Raw genomic sequence first — 24,496 nt, 5'->3', positions numbered from 1 at the left:
AAAGCCTATTTCTTCATATATTTCGAGCTTTGTCTAATTAGTCCTTTCCTCTTGTAAGTGGCATGTGACATTTTAGCTGCAAGTTATTAGATAGATTTTTCTCTGAGCTTGGGCTACTGATGTGCACCTGTTGAAACAGCTGAACAGGATTTAAACAGAACTGATTTTCATAGCTCTCCAAAAATTGAGAAAAAGGGTACGCCACAAATCTAGTACCATCAGAAGATAAAAGGTGGAAGTGGAAGAATGATGTCATTAGGGAGCAGAGGGCCTTCCACACCACTAAAATGCACATAAGGCATCTCACACTCTAGAGCAAGCTCGTTTTAGAGGTCTTGAAGGACAGCTATCTCACGAGTATTTTTGCTACTCATCAGACCCTGACATTCGTGGTCAAATTCAGAACCAAGTAATACAGACTGTATTGGAATCTGGTGGTAGTTTCTTTAATATCCCAAAAGCCCTAGAAAGTTAGTGTTATTTTTTTCCAAAGCAAAATACCTGTTTAAATACCATGGTAATGAAAAACAACATCCTAAATGCTGTAGGGAACTTTGAGGGTACCCATAATTATGCCTGGCATTGCATCAGGTTAGAATGACTGATCCGCCGTGTATCTGTGATTTGAACCTAGAGTAATAATAAGCCCAAACCATCAATTATTCAGAATAGCAAACGTCCCTTTCAGCTTGGTTTTGGAGATACCAGTGAGAACGCAGCAACAATTGTTAACAGAGTTTGCAGGCATGTGCTTGTTAGGTGTCCTGTAGATCAATTTATAGTAATTTCTTGTAATTGAGGGAGTGATCATATTCTAAATTATTACATTCTACTAAGATACACAGCTTTCCTGGTGATAGACCTCTCGGTTCACTAGTGTGTAGTACATTATGGGAAAGGATGTTACAATAAATGGGAAAATGGAGAAATGTGCTTAGTGGAGACAATACATGTGTTAAATACCAAGAAAAAAAAATTACTGACAAGTGGAGTTTAACTGTTTTGCAACTCCAGTATCCAGTGAAGAACCAGATACTGACTTTAATCTTAGACTACAGGCAATAATAAAACTGGAGAGAAGGCATGAAAAGGAAAGGGAAAATCTCCTTTGCTAGCTGTTTAAAAATACAGCTAGTATCATCCTTCTCTGACATCAAATCGGGGAAGGATCAGTCATAACAGAGGAACATAGACAATGGTGAAACAGAAATCATAATATTAACAGTTTAACATTTTCCATTGAGAGATATTTTAATTAGCCCTGAATTTGTTCTCTCATCCTCATCTGAATGCAGGCGATTACCACTTCAAGTTTAATTTGTGAACGTTAGCTTTAAGCCCATCATAGGGCCATTTGAACCTATGATGAGCTTAAACTAACAAGCACCTTGATTCAGTGCGAAGGAGATAAAGCATGTCTCTCTCCTTTTTGTATTGTCAATCTTTTCTGTGAAGTATTTTTATTTTCTAGAAGGAATGCATGGATGAGATTTGATTTCACGGAATTGTAGTAGTAGTTTTAAAATAATTAAATATGTGCAAAGTAAGAGGTTGCACAAGCCACATTTCTCATGTTTTTGTTTTTTTTTTTTTCATGGGCTTTTTCCTGTATTCCAAATTGATTTGTATTCCAAAGCTGTACTTTGTTGTTGGTCCAGAAAGAAGCAGAGTAACAGAATTGGAAAGTGTCTGGGATGTGACAGATTAAAACTCACAAACCAGATTTAGTGTTTTGTTACAGAAGAGCCTTTCATTAAATATGTAGGTAGAGTTTGTAGGCCTCTATAATAATACAAATCTATGCTGCTGCCTCTGTATTTCCTACCTTTTTTGCGTCCTCTCACCTGTCAACACTGTATTGGCAAAGGTCAGCGCTTCTGGCCTGTCCACCATACCCTCTTTTCATTCAAGTCTGTGTTTTAAGTACACTTCTTCCAAACTGCCTGTGAAAGCTGGCCTTTCCTTCAAGACCTGTCAACAAAGTGTATGAGGAGGAGAAAAAAAAAAGCAACAAATGAGGCCATCACGTTGTGTTGGGAAATGCACCAGCAAATATTTCGCTCTGTCTCAATATTCGTCTTCAAACTGGACGTTGCAGTAAGATCTTCAGGAGTGGGACTGTCACTTTAGTCTATAAGCCCTTAAACTTCTAACGTCTCACAAAAAACCCATATACCTACCAGGGAGGACTTATCTTGAGCTGTAGGACTTTGTTTTAACTATATTGCATCGCATTTTTTCCAGAAGGATAAAGAAACTTTTTTGGTTAATTATTTTATTTTTTAATCTTGCATTCTTCAAGCAAAGTCACTTTTCAAAGCACAGAAGGCTAAAGGATTGTTAAGCTAAAGAAGCTTCATCTGAGTTCCATACAAACTAAATTATTATATTTCCAGATTTCCTCTTGCTTTGCTACAAGTCACAATGAGGAAAATGTTGGGCTCCTTTGATGTGAAAAAAAGCAATATATCACTTCTCTGAAAGAACATTTCTCAGTCTCTCATGTGAAAAAGGATTAACACCTCCAACAAAGGTCCTGTAGATCACAGAACTAAGCAGCAATACTGAACAGTATTCCTGAGGAGTGGAAAAACTGTATTTAAGCAAGAGATTGTTTGAACTGGCAAACAGAAGCTTTTTAATAGCTGAAGATCTAAGATAAAGGATTAAACCTTTCTGAAGTATCTGCACTTAAACAACTCTAAAGACAAGGAAGCGAGTTTAAATTCATGAAAGATGGTCTTTGTTTTCCTAAATGAACCATGTTCTTTAGTGTCAAAACAAAATCCATTCACAGTATTGTCAACTACATAAACTTTGTGACAATACCGCTTACATACCAAAGTCTGACCTGGCTTATTTTTAAAATTTTTACTAGTTTGAGCATCTGCCTTCTGCTCGCCTAACTTCATAGTTGAGAACAACTTATCTTTCTCCTTTTAATGGGCACTTGTACAGTACTTATAAGCAGAACATGTAAAGTAAGATGTTAGTTTTAAATAGCTACTTGGGTCATATTCCCCTGTGTTACAAGTCTGATTCCATACTTTATGTCTAATAAAACATCAGTGGGTTTATAGCAATTAAATGGTTGAAGTGTCATTAAAAAGAATTTGCTGTTATTGACTGCAGGAATGTGGGATGACTAGTAGTTATTAGGCATCAGGAAAAGTAGGAATGTCTTACCTTATTTTTATCTTCAGAAGTTGAATATGAGAAAATGAGATGTCAGAATGGCATTAAAACTTCCCATACAGTTTTTTCAATTTATTTTTAACGAAACTGTTGTCTTAAGAAGAAAATTACAGCATTTTTTATCTCAAGCAGCAAACAGGTAACCTTCTGACCTTTTCAGTAAATCCTCAACTGAACCTCTGAAATTAGGGTGATTTAGCATTTTATGGCACAGAATAAAAATCTCTAATTCTGTTTCCAAATAGTGTATCCTGAACACACATTTTATTAAGCTCTTGACTCAGTCAGCCATGTGTATTTTGTAAAGTTCCTATGGTTATTGTTTTACAATAGCTGCTTCCAGAAGCATTGTAAGGGTTTCAATTAATCAGCTCTTTGTGTGCTTCAGACTATGCAAATTTATCACATCAGACCATTCAGCAGCTCATGGGAAAGCAGTGTACAAACTGTATTGTCTTCTAGCACCTCCTCTCATTTAGAGTGATGTTTTTAATAAGAAAACTAATCAAGTTTACTTATGCATTATTTATCTGTTAATTTTAATTCTGTTCTTTACCTCTTATGTCAAATGGGATGTAGCAAGTGATATGATAGATCAGTGAATGATTCAATATTGAACAAAGCTTATGTGATGCAGCACTTTTTTTTTTTTCTTCTGGACTTGTTTGATGCTTAGTTAGCCAACACAGTATGTAATTAGAGAGTTTAGAAGCAGATGTACGTTTTTGTTTAACCTTAGCAATTTTTGCAAATCTGTTTGTCGCTCATCTGTAATATACGGTGCTGCGTTACAGCTACAACTCCTCTTAATTATGTGACATAGTCTTATTTCTTAAGAGTATTTCCAAATTCTGGCAAATCCGGTCAATCTAAAATAGATGCCTTTCAAGTTAGTTTTAGCTCTTTTAGCACCATATCATTAGAATAAGTAAACAAGCACATTTAGTGACACACTTCTTTTTATCTTGCTGATAGAAACTGGTGTTACTCTGCTGCTTCTATTCACTTAGTCTCCTTTGCTCTCTAATGTCCCTCCTGCTGGTAGTAATTAGTTTTATATATTAGGTTGTTTTGACTTATTTGATGAATATATTTTTTTTTCATTTGGCATGTGTGTGCATAGAAGGCATCTTATCGTAGCTGGTGAAAAACTTTCCCATACTGTTGTGTTTTGTCCCTGCCCCTTCCCTGCCGCCCCCCTTCCCCCTCTCTGCCAAACTGCTGGTTTACAAGCCTGTGTATGTTTGCGTTTGTCAGCAAACTGTAAAAGCAACCACAGAAAAGATAATCAATTCTGGAAACCTGAATTTCCCCTGATTAGAAAAAGAAACTCCTAAAGGACAAAAGTACAGGGGTGAGGGGATCTTTATGCTCTGTGGGGGCCTTGGGGAGGTCCAAGGGCGTTGAGATGCTGCGGGGATTGATGCAGATAGCCTGTGTGAGGATGGGGGCCATCATGCATAGTTAGAGGGCTGTCATTTATTGGCTGGCATACAATAGCATTGAAAAACACTGCCTATGGCTGTTTTATACTTGCATGTTAAACCACCGTAGATGTCTGATTTAAGTTTATTCCAATTTAAACTGTTATCCTTGCAGTAAACCACCATGCTTATTAACCCACTTTTTTTTACAGATATCTTAAAAGACTTCATTAGCATTTTCACTAATTTTTCATCTAAGCTGACATTATGAAATCGATACACAAAGTTTTTTTTTCTAGAATTCAGTTTGTTTTTCGCTTGAAATGAGATGTAGCAAGCTGTTGGATGCTTTTCTTCCTCAACCATACAACTGTCTTGTTAGTCCACACATTAAAAAAATATTTTGTTTCTTGTTTTGTCTGGAAAAATAATTGCAGCCTTTTCTGGTGGTTAATGTTTGATTCTGGTCCTAGATGAGAACTCCAGAGTGTATAAGTGAGAGCAGATTCAGGCCCGTTGCAGCGTAGCATTTAGTCTGAAATTGTATTGCTAAATTTAAAATGCAGCGTAGAAAACTTGTGAGGGGAAGGGAAATGAATGAAACCAAATTATTTTGTATGTCCTGTGTGAATGCTGGGGAACAATTTTCATGTGATGTCTAAATCAGAAACAATTAGGAAATCTTAATAACCTGTAGGAAGAGCCACAGAGCAAAGTTACCTACTAGTTTGACTGTGTCCTATTTATGAATATTGGATGGGAAGTAGTTGAGCAGCTCGGTCATGAAATGCAGTTTATATTCAGACTGAGCAACATTTGGAACTTGAGGCTGTCTTAAATCCAGCCTCTTCTCCTTTACTGTTTTATTAACCAGTTGCAAGTGATAATTGCACTTATGTGGATTAATTCACTTGATTGCTTTTTCGTGGCTGCTGGGCAATGCAGAACTGCTAGGCTTGCCTTTTACTGCCCTGCTACAAACCCTGGCTCAGCGACCAGGGCTGAAAAAGAGTCGCAAATTCAGGAGTTTACAGCGCAGACCTGCAAGCATTAGTTTCTGAAGGCAAGTGACTGCAAAATGAAATCAACTTTACGTTTTTAAATTAATTGTAGTTAGTTTCTTTTAGAAGTAGCATTGTGTATAGGAAAGTGTGTCAGCTTTTTAAACAGTTTTTTGTGATAAAGAATGAACTTTCATAAAACATAAGGGAGGAAGAACCTTCTCTCGGTCTTGTTCTCTAAATACCCATGGGCATGCTATAGGTCTGTTATAAACTCAGCAACTTCTTAAAATACAGAAGCTCAGAATTAGGTTTTATAGCTTTCCCTTTTTTCCTTCTGTAAAATAGAAACTTTATAAATGGCCTAGTGAGCTTCACATTGCTGGATTCTGTCTAAATATTTTGTTTTTAACTTCTAAGCTCATTATGCTGTCTTTGTGTTAACTTGTATTAAAATCTGTCAGCTATGACTGGTCTCATAACCACAGTCAGCGGACCAGAATAAGTTAATTATTTACTTGTGTCACTAGTGCTCTTCATCTAATGAAATGCACAGCTGTGTTAGATCTGCAGTTGGGTGTGTAGGTCCCATTGTTATACAAGTCAGCGGAGGGTAGAAGCCGCTATGATGGAGAGCCCTCAGTTCTTTCTGCTGTTCTGCCTTTCTGTGTCGATTTCATGGATCTTTTATCATTCACTTTCACACAAAACAAACAACACAGTGGCTGTCTGCTATGGGAACCAGCTTGGCATATAAAAGGTTTTCAGAGCCTAAAGTAATTTTAAGTTAGCTAAGATTTAATTTTTGGCTTACAGGTGCCGTGAGGTCCAAATGCAACCTAATGCTTTCTTAGAAGTAAAGGCGAATAAGGCAAAATGTACGTGACATAATACATATAAAATAAACTATTTATGTGTACAATTTTAGGATAAAAAAGCTGTGTGCACAGGAGATAGTGGGTTGGTTTGTTGGGTTTTTTTCATTTTCAGCAAATGATTGCTGCTTGACGGGGAGGGGTAGAAGGATGTTATTGATTTATCATAATAGAATAATGAAAATTAGTTTCAATAGGTTTAAAAACTAAATACAACAACACTCCCCCTCCTTGTCCCAGATGCTCCAATCATTTTTTTTTTCTTTTTTTCTGCTCCCTTCCCCCATACTTACCATTCTCATTCTATTAACTACTGTCCCACACACCTATCCCTGTCTTGCTTGGACAGTGGAAGAGGAGCTCCCTCCTGAGCAGACGCCAATATCCCCCTGTGAACTGGCTGGTCGGGGGATGCCTTTTTAGGGATGTAACCAGCACCCTCAGTCTTCCAGGAGCCCCCTCCGCTCCAGGACTGTTCCCAAAGCGTGCTCTGGCAGTTGCAGCAGGCTGATCTCAAATAGCTTGCAGACTCTTTCAGCTCTAAGGGCTTCTGGAAGAAATTGTCCAACTGAAACAGTAGCTTTGGTTCAAAGGAGTATGGGCTTAAGCAGCTGCATTTTAGCACCTGAATTTGAATGTTAGATCTCTTGGTCATTTGTAGCTGCAGGATTTTGATCTGCAGAATTCACTGTAGAAATAGTTGTAAGAGGTGGAAGGAAAATTTTGGAATGTATGATAAACTATTTTAAATGAGTTTTCATGTTTCTGTTTAATCCTTCCTAAATAGTTTTGGAGTTTGGGGGGTTTTGTTTGTTTTACATCCAATATGGATGGAGACTGAAAAAAGCTTCCAAAACCTTTAAAGGTACAGTTTTTGTTCCTGGACTGACCAAATATAAGCAGTCTGGAGAGTGGATTGTATTTGTAATTTATCAAAAGTGGTCTTTGCTCAGCAAATGAATGTTACCTGAAAAAGTCTTTGTTGTTGTTGTTTTTTTTTATTTTCCCCTACTTATCTCCTCTCAGTCCCTGTCAAAGTCATGACTTGATTTGTTTTTATTCACAGTATTTAGCAAAGATGCATATGATAAACAAATTTCGAATCAATAATAATTTTGTATGTCCAAAGAGATACTGTAAGAGGCCCGATTTCTTCTTTTTTTTTTCTTTTTTTTTTTTCCAGGAAATTATAACATCAGCTTTAAAAACTAGGTCTCCTTTGAGATGTTCCAGTCTGACTGGTCAGAAGTTTCTGGTTGGCTCTGAAAACTGTATCCAAAGCTTTCTTCCCTAATTCGCTAACTCACAAATCACTGGGAGCATTATGTAAGGGTATGCTAATTTTGCCAGTCCTGTCACAAGGGCCCTCTTCTAGGCTGCAGGTTGTGAGCACTGGTCATGGTAATGAATCTGGGTAAAGAGTGATCCATGAGAAAGAGAGGAGGAGGAAAACACTAAAGAAAATCTGGTGATGAGCGTCAGCCCTGCTGGTGGTTTGCTGTTTGTGAATTGAAATGTTTTCTCTTCTGCAGGGGTGTGTGGACTGATTGTTCCTCAGGAAGACATGCCATTTTGCGATACAGGAATCTGTCCAGATATCATAATGAACCCTCATGGCTTCCCATCGCGTATGACGGTCAGTGGTTATGTCACGATTAAAAAAACAGTGTCCCCCAATAGGGAAAGTGAAGTAGATTAGCTGGAAGAAACAAAAAAAAAAAGTTTGAAACATGGTTTCACTGAGAATATTCTCCAGTCATCATGCCACACGCTCACTATAAGTATTCAGCCCTCTGTTTTGCATGTTTTGAGACATGCTACTGTAAAAGGGGTAGGAATGTGGGCTGGTTTTGCATCATTCTCATTTTGCTCTGTATCAAGCTAATAGGAGAGCAACTGAATACGTCACTTGCATCTTTTCTGTTGGAAAACTTCTTGCTCTCCCTTTTCCTTCCCTGCTGCCTATGTCTGCTAAGCCAGCTGGGACAAACTGAGAGGCAAAGGTTGGACAGGAGTTTCAATAATAGTTCTAGAAATATATAACTTAATATATTATACACACCTCCCTGAAACTGAGGCAAGTCTTGCAGCTGTGTTGCAGGGTCACACTAAATACCTCACAGCCTGGCCTTTACTTCATGCAGCTGATTTCACTGATTACTTCATACAGCTTCTCATCTTTTTTCTTTGTTAGCTTCTTCCCTTCTTTTCCCCCTGCTGCACTGTAGCGTGTCAATCTCTGAGGCTGTTCCTGGAGTGGAAGGCCACGCTGGATCCTGCCCATTTTCCAGACAACTGGAAAAAATGGAGCTGCCTGACTGGACCTCAAAGGTGTTCCCAGACCTTGCAAAGAGTCCAGTCTTCCTGCTTCACACAGGAGCACTCCCTGTTCTTGGGCTTCTTCCACTGCTCCCGTTGCATGCAGTAACCCAGGCTGGCATCCCGGGCACTTTGCCTGGCTAACTTACGCTGTGACCAATGCAGCGATGTGCCCGCACTAGTGAGCAGGCTGTTAACTCTGCCTTTCTTTGCACAGGTAGGAAAGTTAATTGAACTCCTGGCTGGAAAGGCTGGGGTCCTCGATGGCAGATTTCACTATGGAACAGCTTTTGGAGGCAGTAAAGTTAAGGACGTGTGTGAAGATCTTATACGCCACGGTTATAACTACCTAGGGAAGGACTACGTAACATCTGGTATCACTGGGTAAGAATCTGCTCTATAGATTTAGATTTTTCAGGGGAGTGGGGAAATCCTGTTGAGGCACATCTGAAAAGTATTCTCATGTTTCAGAGCTCAGGAACTTTCTCTTATTTGCAAACCACTGCGTGAGATGGAGGGAAGGGGCTGAAGAATGGTGCACTTCTTTTTTTTCTCCTTAGAATCAGATAAGCATTTTCATGTTGACTCTAATAGTACTGTAAAATATGGATTTGGAGGCAGGTGTCTGTTCCTTGGAAATATTTTGTGTGTGCTCTTTTTTCTTTTTTTTTTTTTTCTTCTTTCGATTACACAATGATTCAGTCTGGCATAATACCCTAATCTGCAAACTTCCTGCTGTGTTGATCAGACTGGCTTCTGAGACACAGAGTTCAAAGAACATAAGATAGTTTAGGAACAGGAAAAGGCCATATGGCTTCACATGCCAGCCCTTCTAAAATGTATCTTAATCCTACCTTCCTGCTATTTTTATTATCTGTCCAGTCCCCTTCTTCTCCAGGAACGAGTTTAGGTCTCCTTTGTAAGTTGATTTGTTTTTTTTTTTAAATACATTTTATTTTAATTGCTTTTTCTACCAATTTATTCCATATGTTGTTTCTCTTTTTGTTTCAGAGAGATGATTTTGTTTTCCTAACCCGCTCCATATTCCATAAATTGTATGCTAAGTATCCTGGTGTTTGAAACACTTTCTGTTGATAGAATTTTTAACAAATCTGACTAATCTTGCTTCCTAGGGAGAATAAAATCATCTAGCTCTAAAAATGCCCCATCCCCAAACTTTAGCTTTGTAGTACCCTATTTAGAGACTTTGCTTTGGGATGATATTCTTCCAAGCAAATTTCACATGCTTAATCTGTTTGTTATGAAATTTGAAGGCAAATTTCATAACAATGTGGAAGTTTGCAAGTTCCAAATGTCTAGTTAAGTTTTCTTATTTTCTTCAATAGGCCACTTTTGGAATAATACTGCATCGTGTCAGTAATGACTCTAAATGGGAGGTGCAATACCATTCTCTCCTGCTTGTTTTTACATTGCACATACATTTTTTAAAAAATAAATCAGTGGCAGTGCTGAGTGAGTTTCTGTTAAATCTGGTCGTTCTTAGTGCTGAAGGTGGTAGCTGGGAAATAACTGAGTACTTTCAACTGTTGCTTTCCGATCTTCAGGCACTTATGCTTTTCTTACAGTTGGGGGTGTTTTAAATACAAAAATCTTTAGCCATTACTCCATTCCAGCTCGTAGAATGGAGTAACACCCTCTGTACTGCTTGCAGATGTTCCCAGGCTGATGCAAGGGCCTAAACATGGTTCTCAAGAGCCCTTTTACCCGGCTCGTCTGAGCCCCCCGTGCCAGCCAGTGCAGTGATTTTTGTTCTGTGGATAGAGCTGCTGATGCGCAGCCGCTCAGGCAGGGCTTTCACCCCTCTGGTCTTGGGTTGTGCTTCGAAGTTGTGCGCGGGGAGAATTAGTGGATGGGAAGACTGTCAAGCTCATAGTGTGCCGATGCTAAGCTGTTTGCTGCTAAGCAAATGCAATTTCCTTGAAGTGCTCGTCCAAAAATGATGTTTTGAGCATTTATGCTGCATATATTTGTTTACATTTATGCTTACCGTTGTTTTGTGTGTGAATGATGTAAAGTGAAGGAATGTAAATAGAAATATCTTAAGTCACTCTTCAGGGTCTGACACATTTACGGTCTTTATCGGTTACTGATGGCACTATTGAAACACTCCTGCACAGGCAGAGGAGGGACTTAACACAGTAGAGCTGAAACAGGCACCTGCAGCTACAGCAGCATGTCTGCGCAGTGCACGGCCAGAGTTCAGGAGCTTGTTCCTTGCTAGGGTGGATACAGCAGAATGTGGATGTACAGCTGGAAGGTTCTCTGTGGGGCTTTCAGACTGATTGACGTGACAATTTCTCTAGGACATGTTTCTCTAGGGCTCATGATTCCCAGATTGTTTCAAATTCCTCTTGTACATGACACTTGTCTCTTCTAAGGTAAGTATGTGCTAACTGTGAATATTGATTTTATTTTGTTTTGGGTTTGTTTTTTTTTTTATTCCTTCAGGGAACCTTTGGAAGCATATATCTATTTTGGCCCTGTGTATTACCAGAAACTAAAGCACATGGTGTTGGATAAAATGCATGCAAGAGCTCGAGGACCCAGAGCAGTGCTCACCAGGTATGGTTACAGGCTAAGCACAAAATTCTTGTGTACATTCAGAAGTGTGCCCAGCTGACTGGCAGGTATAAAACAAAGTTTGTTTTGATACTTGACACAAAATTCTATTACCTGTTAATACACTGTTACAGGCTAAAAGCTCTCACAGTAGACTGTAGCAGGAAGCTGTTCTGAACGTCCAGGTGTCCTCTATGCGGTCCAAAACTGAGTTTATTTCTCAGACTTCTTTTAGCGGTTGGTAGAAATACCACGTGCTGATTCACAGTGCACACTGCGGCCCTTTCCTGACAGATGGCTCACATAGTAGGTATTTTAGGAGGATTTTTTGTTTTCTTTAACATTTGTGCTTTTCCAAAATCAGATATGAGTAGAAGAAAGAAATTTCTTTTAATATTTTGGCATCTTTTGGTATTCAGCAGGTTAATATTGATGTGGCCCATGTCTTCACCTGTCGAGGCAACGCAAACACATCGGCCCTAGTGTAGTGCAAACAAGCACTAGAGAAACGTGCATCTCTGATATACTGCACTTTGTCTCGCAGACTCTTCCATTCAACTCTAGAACTTAATTTAGGGTTGTATGTGCTGGTCCACAGTTATCATTCAATACCATGCAGGAGAAAAGCACTACCACACTAATAAATTGCAAAACTTAAAAGAGACATGCCAGGCATTTTTATTTGCTCAGTTAAAGATAGGTCCTCAGTTCCTTCGGAGTCATGATCGTTACACTGAGCCTGAACTTGGTTTTCTCGCCAACAAAAAGGTTGGTTACCATGTTGATGTCTTCTGGCATCAAATTTTGAAGTCAAGCAGATGTACTCTGAGTAACAGGTAATATAAGTCCCTGGAGGTGGGCTTGTATTATCTGGACCTCTGGGGAATTTCAAGCATCCTGCTTTCCCTGATGTTACTTACCTTTTCTCCTTAAAGCCAAGCTCTATGGCTGCTTGCGCTCATGTTCTAAATTGCTGATATTCCTGGCTCGCAAGAAAAGATTCAGTGGCACAGGCTTTGCTTTGAGGAGGCTTCTGGTGGGTCGTTTAGTTCACCTTTCTCCATCACAGTAGGATTATTTGCTAAATCTTGCCAGAAAGTGAATTGCCAGTTAGTCTTGAATATTCTAGCAAAGATTGTTCCAAATGTCCTTTGCCAGTTTTTCTGGACTACCATATAGACCATTTATACCTCACCTGCTGCATGGTGGTACTTTTCTTTTTGACCAGTCCCTTTTGTACTGTTTCTGAGATCTAAGCACAAAGTCATGTCTATCCTGCCCTTACTCTTCCCTATAACAAGCACGGTTCATGTTCTTTAATTCTTAATTTATTTTTATACCTCTTACCATGTGCTGATTCACTGCTCTTGCCTGCCTGACTGCACAAGTTAGCAAGTCTGTCCTCTTTAATAAGTGCAACTTCTACCTGTTGATGTGCTGGTAGAGAATGGAGAGGCAGGTCTCTGCTGTACCTGGTACAGAGTATCTTTCTCTTTTGCTTTTCATTGCATATTTCCTATGCCTTTTGGCTTTTCAGCCTCATGCTATCTGTAGGACAAACTGAAGTTGTCTCATACTTTCCATGGAAGTAAATACCAGTGGGTGAACTGGGAGACAAATCATGAAAAGTTTTTATAATTCTTGCCTGAACTTTTCCACCAACTACATGAGAAGAGCAAGTGTAGCAGAACCATTATTTCCTACCACAGCTGCTTGCCTGTATGAACGTAAGTGATATTCCTAAATAATGGGTGCTCTGCCCCATTTTCTGTTCTTCAGTGTGTTAGTCATGGTATTGGTGCTTCACATGAAAATGAAAACTTGCTGTCTTAGCTAATGTAGTTGGTTAATTGGAGCCTCCTCTCTTACCCAGATCCCTTGATCTGTTTTTGTATTGTCTCCCCAACTTCTTAGCTGTTTACAGATACTGAATTTAAATGAAACCTAAATCCCAAGTCAAGGTAATGTTTACATCTAAAGATGAAGGTGGTGTGATTTCCCCCACCCCTTACTTTCTTTGAATTCTTTGTTCCAGTCAGTAGCATCATACTATGTAGCAAGGGCTCTTTATTTGACTTTCAGGAAAGCTAGTGGATGTTCAATTTATGCTGCCTCTTGACTAGTCTTTTAGGAATTTTCTCTTTTCTCCTCAACTAATTAAACTTTTGTTATTGCCATCGCCTCTGCTGAGAGAGTCTGCTTTGCCAGCTTTCATACTCAACTATTGTTTTATCATCCATTGCACTTCCTGGAGAGTAGATTCCCTCTAACGTTGTTTTTTGCTTTCAAAAGTAAGCCTGTAACAGCTTCCAACGTGGAATTTTGCTGTCGTTGTCTTGAAATGCATTTTATTGTATATCAAATGTACCTTAACTGACAGAGCAAAGCTATATTTCTGTCTGGAATAAGGTAGAAAAATTGAGTTTCTTGAACATCACTGATTCTAGACATTGTTCTGATTAAAACAAGACTCTGTAGAACTGCAAAGCAGCACTCTGTCAACACAGTCAAAAAGCACCAGGATGTTGCCCTCTGAATTGGTATTTGTTAAATGAAATGCAATACTTAATTTATTTTGCCATGAGTAATTGACAATTAATGTAAAACGTAGTTCTATATATGGTGTTGCCTAGATACCCAGTCCTGCTAAATCTTTTTAATAGATAAACTGCTTTTAGTTTTCCTTACAAGAGATCAATATAAGCTTTCTGCATGCATAGTTGTTTTGATGGACATTGTCAGAGCTGTCACCTGCATGTCTTTTGAACTTATCAGATACGCCAGTTGCTGTTATACTGCAAGGGAGTAATGCGATGACACTGGTCAGGGCTCCTCTCCGCACTCTGGGGCTGTGGGAGCACAGTACGCCCTCCTCCTTCAGGCAGTGTTTTTCTAGGTAATACTCCACTTCTTGGAGATCAGTGTTTCAGCCAATGACTCCATTTCAAGTTAGCCACTGGTTTTCCATAACAGGCACAGGGAGATCTGCTGAGACCTACAAGGCCTGCTCTTATTCATGGGGGTAGACTTATTTCCCCCCACTGGCCAACGAAACAAGGAACAGGGCCATAAAGCTGAACCCACTGTTCTTCCAGAAAATGCAGAATTAGCGCCAGTAAATTCTTAATGGGCTTAAAAACACTGAAGTTAATTGTTTTATGCTTTTTTCTAAACACAGCAGTTAAATAGTGTGAAGACCACTTGGCTTTATTCTTTTTATTTAAAGAATCACCAGCTTATTTATCATTTAAGAATTTTAACTTACTTTTTTAAAATATTAAAAGTATCTCTTTTTAATGATATTCCTAATCTTATTTTCAAGAGTCTGCTTTGTTTTCACAATGTTATAATTAGAATAAAGAATGTAAGTAGGTGCCCTCGGCTACAGCTGCGGTGTACATATGTATAGTGGGAAAGGAGAAGCACAAATGCTTTATAAATACTGGTTTAAAATTTTAAATAACGTTTGGTGTGAGGAATTTTCAAACTCACGTGAGCCGTAAGAAAAATCTGATAGACTTAGGGAGCATAAGATAGACTCTTTTCAAAGCCCCAATCTCAATATTGAAAGTTTTGATACTTTAGAAAACTACTTTTTAGGGCCGGGAGGGTTTTGTTTGGTTTGATTTTTTTTAATGGGGTCATTTTGACAGTGGGAATGAAACACTTAAGAGTGTAAGACTCAAGTTGGTTTTTTGTTTGTTTGTTTTGAGTGCTTTTTGTGTTTCTTTTAATGGGATTTCATCTGCCTTAGAAATCTTCATCCTGTATGTGTTGGAAGACCCATGGCATATCAGCTCTTAAAGAGCTGGAGTTGAGACCCCACCATTTTTCAAGAGGTTTTATCCTCCCTTAAGTGGATTAAGACTTTATTGGGGCTCACATTTATAAAGCTATTTTGTCATTTTATCCTGTGGAAGAGCACCTGGTGAAACTTTTGCAAGTAGGCTTGTGCATTAACTAATATTATAGAAGTCAGTTGGTAAAAGGAACTCGGCCACTTCTAGCACCACAGCGAATGCCTGCATCTTTGGAGGCCCCAACTGCTTTTAAAATCTGCCTTTTGGGACTTCAGAAGAGAAGCTGTATTCACCACAGGGTCGGTCCTTTAAAACAGCGTCTGAACAGTGATGGTGCCATCATCTGGGGAGGGGGCCCTAGGGAGTTTAATCAGGATGTAAACAACTTCTGTCCATTCTCCCAACAGTGGGAAAAATAGAAGGTTATACGAATGAAAAGGATGATTTGAATTACAAGCAGATTAGTTTTAAGGTTCCAGTGCGGTCAGAGTAAGGGAAACTACTTCCCTGTAAAAACAAATACAACTTGCATCTTTAGAAGATACTTTGGGATGGTAATTAGGTATATTTTTTTACACTTGTTACAGAAATTATTAGATGTTGAAGACTTTTCTAAATCCTTTTCTCTGAGTTGCAATAAGTTGGCAAAAACTTATTTTTAATATAATTAGTATGCTTAACAAAGTCAGTTGTTTGAAATAATATAAACAAAATATACTCCAGAAGTTATGGGCCAGATGTGTCACTGGATATTGTAGGTGGATTATGCTGCTGCAGGTATCAGAAACAGCACATAAACACGGGGTCGCACTGAGCAGTGAAGCCTCTTACAATGGCTGATAGCATTTTTGTAATTCCTTCTCTTTGCTGTCATGTTTCAGGGAATATACCAAGATGGAAATATTTTATAAAATACGTGCAATATATTAGTGCTTCAGGAATTTAAGATTGTTATTGCTTCATGGTTCACTCTGATATTTGCAACCGAAGTACTACGGCATTGTGCTGGTACATGAGTGTAGCATTGATACTGTATCAAATTGCAGTATGACAAACAAGAGGTTAAAAGTTTTGACTGTGTCCAACAAAAAAAAAATTGCTTATGCAGTCATAATGTTAAATAATATATTGTACCTTGCCTTTTTACCTCAAAATCTTTAGAGTATACTTACACTGCTTTGTTGAAACTTTCCTCTAGCACCATGAGGGACAGGAAGTCTTTCCAGACAAAACAATGAGAGTTTGATTTGTGTTGAGGAACTAGAAAACCAGGAACCTATACAATATGAAAATTAGTCTATTAACTGTCAGACATGGAAAAAAAAAAAGTAGATAAATGTTACTTTAAAAAAAAGGGGGGGGTAGGATTTTAGTAAAGAGTTAGTAATATGCGTACTACTAGTTTGCTGCTTTGTTTTGGTATTCTCTCCGAGATCAAAAATGGTTTTATCTTAAGAATTTAGTCTTAGCTGTAGTTCAGCTGAAACATTAGCTTGATGATCCATTCATTAGCTGCTGAATATTGTTTCATTTAATTAGCTACGAACTATAATGAATGTCTCATCAAAAAAGAGTACCAAATCTGTGTCCAGATTGCCTTGGATGCTGTTCAGTCTCTTTTGTTTTCATTTTGTTCAGCTACAGTCTGTGAGGTAAAGAGTTGTGGCCTGACGCTGCAGTTGCCACTCACAGAACAGCTAGTGCAGGAGCAAAGATGAATTGCTTTAACTTGAATAACCATTTGCGAGATCAGCAACTCTGGTTTGTAGAACGCTGTTGTCCATCGATCCTGTACTGTTCCTACAGTTTGAAGACAAGCATTCCTAGGGTTGTAGAATGTACATTCTGGAACACTTACTACATTTTTTCAAATATTTATTTCAAAGGCAACCCACTGAAGGTCGATCCCGTGATGGTGGTTTACGTCTTGGAGAGATGGAACGAGATTGCTTGATAGGTTATGGAGCCAGCATGCTTTTATTGGAGAGACTGATGATTTCAAGTGATGCCTTTGAAGTGGATGTTTGTGGACAGTGTGGCTTGCTGGGGTACTCTGGCTGGTAAGTTGTCTAACTGTAATGCTTTTTATAAACTATGGTGTCCCCTTCTCACTTTGTGCCTGTGACATGTTTCATATTTTCAAAAAAACCCTCGACCTCAGGTGCATAAAGTAAAGTGGTACTGGGTAAACGTGCCTCTATGTAACAGAACCTTGCCCTTGGGTATAGTGCTTTTCAGTTTTAAAGTGCTCACAGACACCGATTAACAGTCCCATGCACTTTAATCAAAACCAGTGTCAACGTCCAAAATTCGTATTTGGAAAATTGGTGGCAAGGCGTGGTTCTTTGTTATGGTCTGATTGAAATTAGGACTAAAGTGAGTGTGTAGTCAATGGGCCAGGGTCTCTCCTGTTGTGGGAGCACAGGTATTGTCTTCCACAGCCAGCTATGCTATGGAAAAGATTAGCTTCGCTCTGTCTGCTGCCTTCCTTACCACCCTTGCAGGGGATTAGCAAACGCTCAATCCTGTGTATCATCTGTTTTTTGAAAAGGGGAGAACAGTTGTGTCAATGTGGTTGACTCTTCTCACTTCAGAAGGCTAGTCACAGATCTTCCTGGTACAATCACATGTTGAACCTCATGAGGCTGAAGAGAGAGTGAGCACAGAAGAACGGGAGAAGAAAGCAAAATCTCCCACTTTCTTGTTCTCTCACTGTGGAGTTCATAATCGCATGCATACCGCTTTCTTTGACTGTGCCCCTCCCAAATGCCTTTGTAGACTTGTAAAACAAGGAGCTCCTCTTTGAAGCATCAGACAAATGCACCAATCCCATGTTGCAGCCTGAGAGACAAGCAATGGTCTGGTCGGAAATTTGGCTGGCTTCTGCCCAACTGCCTTGTCCCTAAGAAACTTATCTGTAGACTAGCTAATGGTCTTGCTGTCTTACTTTGGGTCCTAAGCCAGTACCGAGTTTATCTCCTGCAAACAAACTGGTTTTCCATGTAGGGGAAGCATAAAACTGCATGGCAAAACTATGTGGAGCTCACCATGTATAACACTATGGGCTTTGCTCTAACCATCTTTTCTCTACAGTAATTTTGGGATGCTACATTCAAAGTTGTCCTGTAGCTTGGTGGAAATACACCACTATTATTAGAAGGCAGGGAAATTTCTTTTTATGTTCTTTATAGGTGAGGGAAATGGTTTGCTTTAGCTTGGTTTTATTTTAGCCTGGCAGAAAAACAGACTTGTGAGATCAATAGCAATTTATGAGAAACAACGTTCTTGCAAGCTTTGTGAAAACAGGTGACCTGGAATACCATGAGTAAGGAAGGAAAAAATAAACTGTGGGAGTTCAAGTCACAAGTTACTCTAATTTTCATGTGGGGCAAAGATGGGGGGTTGGAAGGAGGAGGAGAAACATTCATTTCTAAATACCTCAAAAGAACATGGATGGAAACTTGCCGCATCTTGGATATCAATATCAATCTATTGCGAGAGGCAGGAAATTGGACTTTATTCACTTCAATGATCGAGAGTGATTTTTTTTTTTTATTTTTTTTCTATGATATAATGAAGTAGGAAAGTAAGGTGTGTTCTCAGTCTGTAGATGTGTAAAAGTGACAGCTACCATCTCTGCCCTTGGTCAGGCCTTTCTTCTGAAGCATGTGGCTTCTGGCCAGAAACCAAGCACCACGTTTGCTGCTCACAGCAGCAGAGTTCTGCTCCTTGTGGAGCAGAAGCTCAGACTGAGGTAGGTAAACACATGTGAAATCCAGAGGAGAGACAAGGCCTACTCTGTGCATCCTGTTGTGGTTGGTGATTTTTAGTTGGGCATTGTCTTACTGGCTTTTGTGCGGTATTTTTGAGAGTCCTGTTTTTCTTGAGTGTCTGTACACTGTATGGAACAAGTGAGGCCTTTTTCTGATCCAGGTCTCTTCAAACTACTGCGATGCAAATACCAGTTGAAGGAAGTTGTCTGAAAGGGAAGGGCATGCCATAAGTCAACCAACCAATCACTTCTAACTGTGTAAAGCAATGCCTTAAAAAAGCTCACATGCAGATGCAGCTTAACTATTTTTTTATAAGACCTTGGCTTTCAGAGCAGTCCTTGAAGATTTTCAGAGACCACAGGAAGTGAGAGTGCCTTGAAGAAAATTAGGAATTTGAACTTTAGAAATTCTATTACATTTCATTTTTAAGGTGGTGATCATATATTTCATATTTTGAAGTTTGTAACAAAACTTAGTAACTCTTTTTAAATAACTGCTAAAGAAACTACTCTTTCAGACAGAGCCAGACATTCTTGCAATCTGATTCAGTGAAAAGCTGTCTGATGTGTGAGAGTAATCGATAAGAGGTAGTTTCTGCTAAATGATATGCTGTGTCTACCAGTAGCGGAAGCAAGTGGCCCTATAATGAGCATCGCAGTAGAGACCAAGTCATTAAGAGAAACTTCCAAACGGGCCTTTTCAGTCATTCTGGCATTAATAAGACATTGCTGCAAGAAACCTTTTAGAAACATATTGTTTGGTGGCTAGCATTAAGGGCACTTGTCTTAAGGAAGACGAGCCCTTCCTCCCAGACAAGGAGTAGCCACTGAGTATGTTTTTCTGCAAGATAGTAACAGCAGATCAGTGTTGGGGCCTGAACTGGTACTTTTTCTGGGGAAGGGGACTCTTGTGGCAGTGACAGAATTTGTCTCCATAAAAAATACAGTAGAAACTTACTGTGATGTACCAGTTTTATGCAAATTTTCCAACTTTGCTGTTGTACAGGTGCTCAGGGACAGGACTCCACTGAATGCAATGAGCAGAATCTGGTCCTTTTTTTATGAGAAGTTTCTCTGATCGCTAGAGTCTGAGCATTTTAAAATATACATGAAGAAAAATTTTGTTTCTGGTCCAGATTCAGCCTTGGCACAGTTGCCTTTTCCTGTCCAGTTTAGTATCAATTTTAGTACCAAATGGTCTTTCAAGTACTTTCCGTGATCTCTGTTTGACAGAGCTTCGTCCTTACTGCACCGTAACCTTTCGGGGTGATCCCCATCCAAGTACAAAGCAGGCCCAGAACGGTGTAGCTTTGAGCCTGGGTGTAGTGAGTAGTTTCTGCTCCTCAGTCCCTGGTAGCTGTAATCAGATGCCAGACATCTGCTCATAGCACAAAAGTTGTGCCTCATCAGGCTTCCAGGGTTTGCAGGGCTTCTTCTGTTGAGAGCAATTGCTTGGTATGTTATCATTGGAAAATGGCTTCTGTTTAGGTCACTTCCTCCCACCATAAAAACGTACCTTTTCCTATAAATTTGGACTAGGGGAGTAGTTCTAAACCTGCAGTTGAGGCCTATTCTGTTTTAAAGGCATGGTAGCTCTACAGTGTCTACAGGAGAAGCCTGTTCCAGGGAAACACCTCGTTCAGTCTATTACCTTCTTACTGCCCATAGTCAGATTCAGACAAAGCCAAAGCAATTACTGGGAATAAGTGAAGCTTCCTTCCTCATCATGAACTGCAGAAATGTAATTAAGGCTTCTGTACCATTAGTTGAAAGCTTTCTTGGTTTTAAAAACTAACTAAATAAATACCCCAAGTATGGAGCATGTGGAGGCCAAGGCAGCCACAGTTTTCTTGGGAAATAACCAGCTCTTTGACATGCCCTTTAAATACGTCTGTAAAAGAGAAGTAGCAGAGTCTGAAAAAGTAACTGGAAGACTAATGCCAGCTCCCATAACCAAGAACCTTATTAATGCTGATCAACTTTATTGGATCTGTCCCCATTGACTTCCACGTGCTCTAGGTCAAGTTCACTGGTAACAAACAAGTGACTAAGCATTGGCTTTACTGTAGATGTTGACTCTGAGCCCCATTCTGTACCACAGAATCACGTAGGAATTTTGCTAATCTTCCTTAACTGGATCTTCAGACTGTTATTACTTTATGCCAGAAATATAAATTCGAAACACAGAAGCAAAAAATAGGGCTTTGTTAGACCATTAGGAAGTGCTGAGTCAGTCTGTGTTCCCAAGGGCCTAGCTTTCTCAACTCTCCAAAACCAGAAGATGCAGCGTACAGGAGAATGAGGAAATAGGGAAGTTAGAAACTGTTATTTATAAAAAAGATTTTTTTTTTTATTTGTGTGTACGCAGAATATGAAATTAAATAATTTAAACAGTTGCCACCACCACTGAACTTGAGTCCTGATACTGAGTGACCAGCCTATATATTCCTTATGTGGTCACGGTTATATCTATATGACAAAAAAATCACTTTCCCCCAGAATTTTAAGATCATTATTTGAGTAAAGACTGCAAAAAATATGCATTAAAGTGGTTTTACTGGTTTTCCGTCTTGACCAATGCTTTGGCTGTTGACACAAAGAGATGTAAGATGAGAGATGCCTCTTTTCTGGAATATTAACTGATTCGAGTCATTATTTGTGTATCAGGAAAAAACCTAACCTTCTTTCTTCCTGCCTCTTTTTTGTGACATATATGCAAGAGAGAAACTAGACTATTAATCATGTTTTCAGAAATACTTAGCTTTGTTCACCTCCTTTCTCCCATTACACAATGCTGAATTTGTGTTGGCGGTCATGTGAGCGGTGAAGAAGTAGAAGTCAGCCCTGTTGGCTACTGACCATTGTGATTCTCCTCCAAAAAAAGTGCAGGTTTAACATTAAGCTCCTGTTGACTTCAGTCAGATTATTTAAGGGCTTAAAGTTATGACTGACTTAAGTGCTGAAATGTGTCTCAAGCACTTGGCTCTTTCTAGGTCTGATCCCAGTGTTTAAATGCAGGTGGACAAAGAAACCAGTGGATAGTAGCAACTGTTTTTTGGGGTTTTTTTCTGCAGAGCTTCATTTATGCACCAACTCTGACTTTCTTTTTGTTTGTTTCCCTAGGTGCCACTACTGCAAGTCATCATGCCACGTGTCTTCTCTGCGCATACCTTATGCCTGTAAACTCTTATTCCAAGAACTGCAGTCAATGAACATCATACCTAGGCTAAAACTAGCTAAGTACAATGAATGAACAAGATGAAAAAGATGGAAAAAAGTACTTTACAGAAATTGAAAAGGGAAGATTTTTTGGGTGAACAGGAATAACTCTAAAACCTGAGCGGGTAGAAGCGAGGTGTCAGACAGTGTAAGGAATTTTTCTTACACATCCTACCTGTTTTTAAGTTGACAGGGGGAACTCTGTCAGTAGAATACACGAGGAGAAGTTCTGAAAGCCTTGATTAGCCTCAGTGAGCAGGACATGTGGGAATTGTAGAATAAGGCCATGATGCAGCAAAGCACTTGCATCACTTCAAACAACCCCGTGCTTGGTTTTGAAAAGTGCTTTGCTGGACTAGGGCTTGAGCTGAGCTAAATGCACATCTTATTCAGAGAGGTTAAAAATGTTTTCCAGACCAGTGTAATATGAAAGACTAATAAATGTTTTAAATAATACTGCCTGAATATGTGTTGATGGTTGTGTAAGGATGGTAAAGCCTTCTTATAATGTCTAAACCATTTTCCTATTCCTAAAGCGTTTTGTTAAAGTGTTAAAATTGTGTTAAGTAGTGTCAGGCTTAGAGAAACGAAACTACTTTCTCGAGAACTTGAAATCAGACGTTTTGAGTGGGATTTCAATATGCAGGTGCATTTATGTTTAAGCAATGGTGTGATTATACAGTCAATCTGCTTTCAGCTAAATGTACGCCGTTTCCATGAAGTTCCAGGGAGGTGACTGCATATGCAGCAAGGGCATGATACAGCTTACAAATATCCATTCAATTACTACTGACTATAGTAGATTTAATAACACACTGGCCAAAGCCCTGAAAAGATGGGCTGCAAACACTAGGTACTGATGTATCCCCTCCTAGTACTTAAGAACTTTTTTAAATATGGGCATAGCTAAAACTTTTTCTAAGAACAAAATTAAACAAAAAAAGAACTACGAAGAACAAATCCTTCACTGACAGCGAAGCAGGTTTGAGTGACCTGAAAGGATTTAGAAAGGGAACATCTGATTTTTTTCATGAGATCTGAGGCCTGAAACTAAAGCAGTGGATGAACAAAGAGTCACTTAGTACCCTAAATTCACTTGAGCCCTTACTCAGCAAGGCATATGGTTAAATTTTTAAGCAAAGGAGTAGTCCCGCTGAAGTAGGGATGAAGTATGTGCATGTTCAAGAGCTTTAGAGAACGGCAGCACTCTGGATCAAGGAGGATGTAAAACAGTGCCTATGGTCTGGAAGTCCCAAGATGCTCTTTGGCTCCTCATATGGCTGAATTGTGCATGCTGATCCTGACACTGCTCTTGCAGTCGTGTTGCTGCTCTTCTCTTAGCTGCTTAAGAAGTGCGGATGAGTATCAGCCTAAGTAGGCTTGCTTTTTAAAATGCTTAAACTAGTAGTTTTGTGTCTGGGCTTACAAATCAAGTCTGAAGGGATAGATTTTACTCTTTTTTGCAATCGGACTAATGACAACACAGATGTCAACGCAGTACATTTGGATTGGAAAAGCTCTTGAAGCACCTCTACCAGGATCTGAACTATTTACGAAGAGTTGTAAGAGAGCGATGTACTGCTTCATACCGGAGGGAGAAGTTAACCAAAAGCCCCAACCAAATGAATAACCTTTGCTTTGCTCCCGGAGATTGCCAAACTGAGGCTCGGGTGCACCAGCAGAGGGAGTGAGCCTCAAAGGCTACAGCCTGCTGGGGGTGGGGGGCGTTTTGACCTGGATCAAGGAAACTACGCTGAGGATAAGGTGTTCTTGTTAGCTAGTGTGGTCTCCTAGGTTAGATGGTCGGAGCTACAGGCATTAAAGACTAAGCAATGTGTACAGTGACACCTGCAGAAATTTAAGCAAAGGAGCATGCTCATGAGTAACCCTATTGAGAGAACAGGTCTATGTGCAGCCCTGGGGGGGAGCCTTGCAACTAGTTTACCTCAAGCTGATGAAAGCGTGGGGATGAAAGGTTTTGTGAGGGTGAAGGAGATTCTCTGTGGTAGCTGAAGTTTAGGAAGAAAGGGGCAGCCTTAGCAATAACGGATCCAGCAGAACATAGAAACCAGAGAAGTCTAGCAGTGAGGGTCATCTATTCAACTATTCTGGTGACACCTACATCGGTTCCATTTACACATCGCTGCTGTCTAACCAAAGCCTGTGCATACACTGGAGGCTTATTTGAGTGGAGATTTGAGTTGAAACTCTGATTTCTACTTTTTGCCCCTCTTTAAAAGGCTACTTGCGTTCCATCATTGTAGACACCTGCAAGTAATCTCTCAGCAACGGAATAAGCATTACAAAACCA

The 24,496-nt window shown here is 39.5% G+C and overlaps 1 protein-coding gene across 2 annotated transcripts in view; it reads left to right on the top strand.

Annotated features, from left to right (window-relative positions):
- Window positions 1-22,641, top strand: part of POLR3B (RNA polymerase III subunit B) — a 79,753-nt gene extending 57,112 nt beyond the window's left edge. For both annotated transcript variants that reach the window (XM_074580919.1, XM_074580928.1), the window contains exons 24-28: window positions 8,028-8,131; window positions 9,032-9,198; window positions 11,284-11,397; window positions 17,081-17,254; window positions 22,090-22,641. In XM_074580919.1, the coding sequence (XP_074437020.1) occupies window positions 8,028-8,131; window positions 9,032-9,198; window positions 11,284-11,397; window positions 17,081-17,254; window positions 22,090-22,219 (689 nt within the window). In that variant the 3' untranslated portion in view covers window positions 22,220-22,641. The remainder of the gene's footprint in view (window positions 1-8,027; window positions 8,132-9,031; window positions 9,199-11,283; window positions 11,398-17,080; window positions 17,255-22,089) is intronic.
- Window positions 22,642-24,496: the final 1,855 nt, after the last annotated feature.

Source organism: Larus michahellis, chromosome 1, assembly GCF_964199755.1.
Source record: "Larus michahellis chromosome 1, bLarMic1.1, whole genome shotgun sequence".
Classification (NCBI taxonomy): Eukaryota; Metazoa; Chordata; class Aves; order Charadriiformes; family Laridae; genus Larus; species Larus michahellis.
The sequence above is the reverse complement of the archived record's forward strand: the minus strand, read 5'-3'. Positions and strand labels throughout refer to the sequence as shown.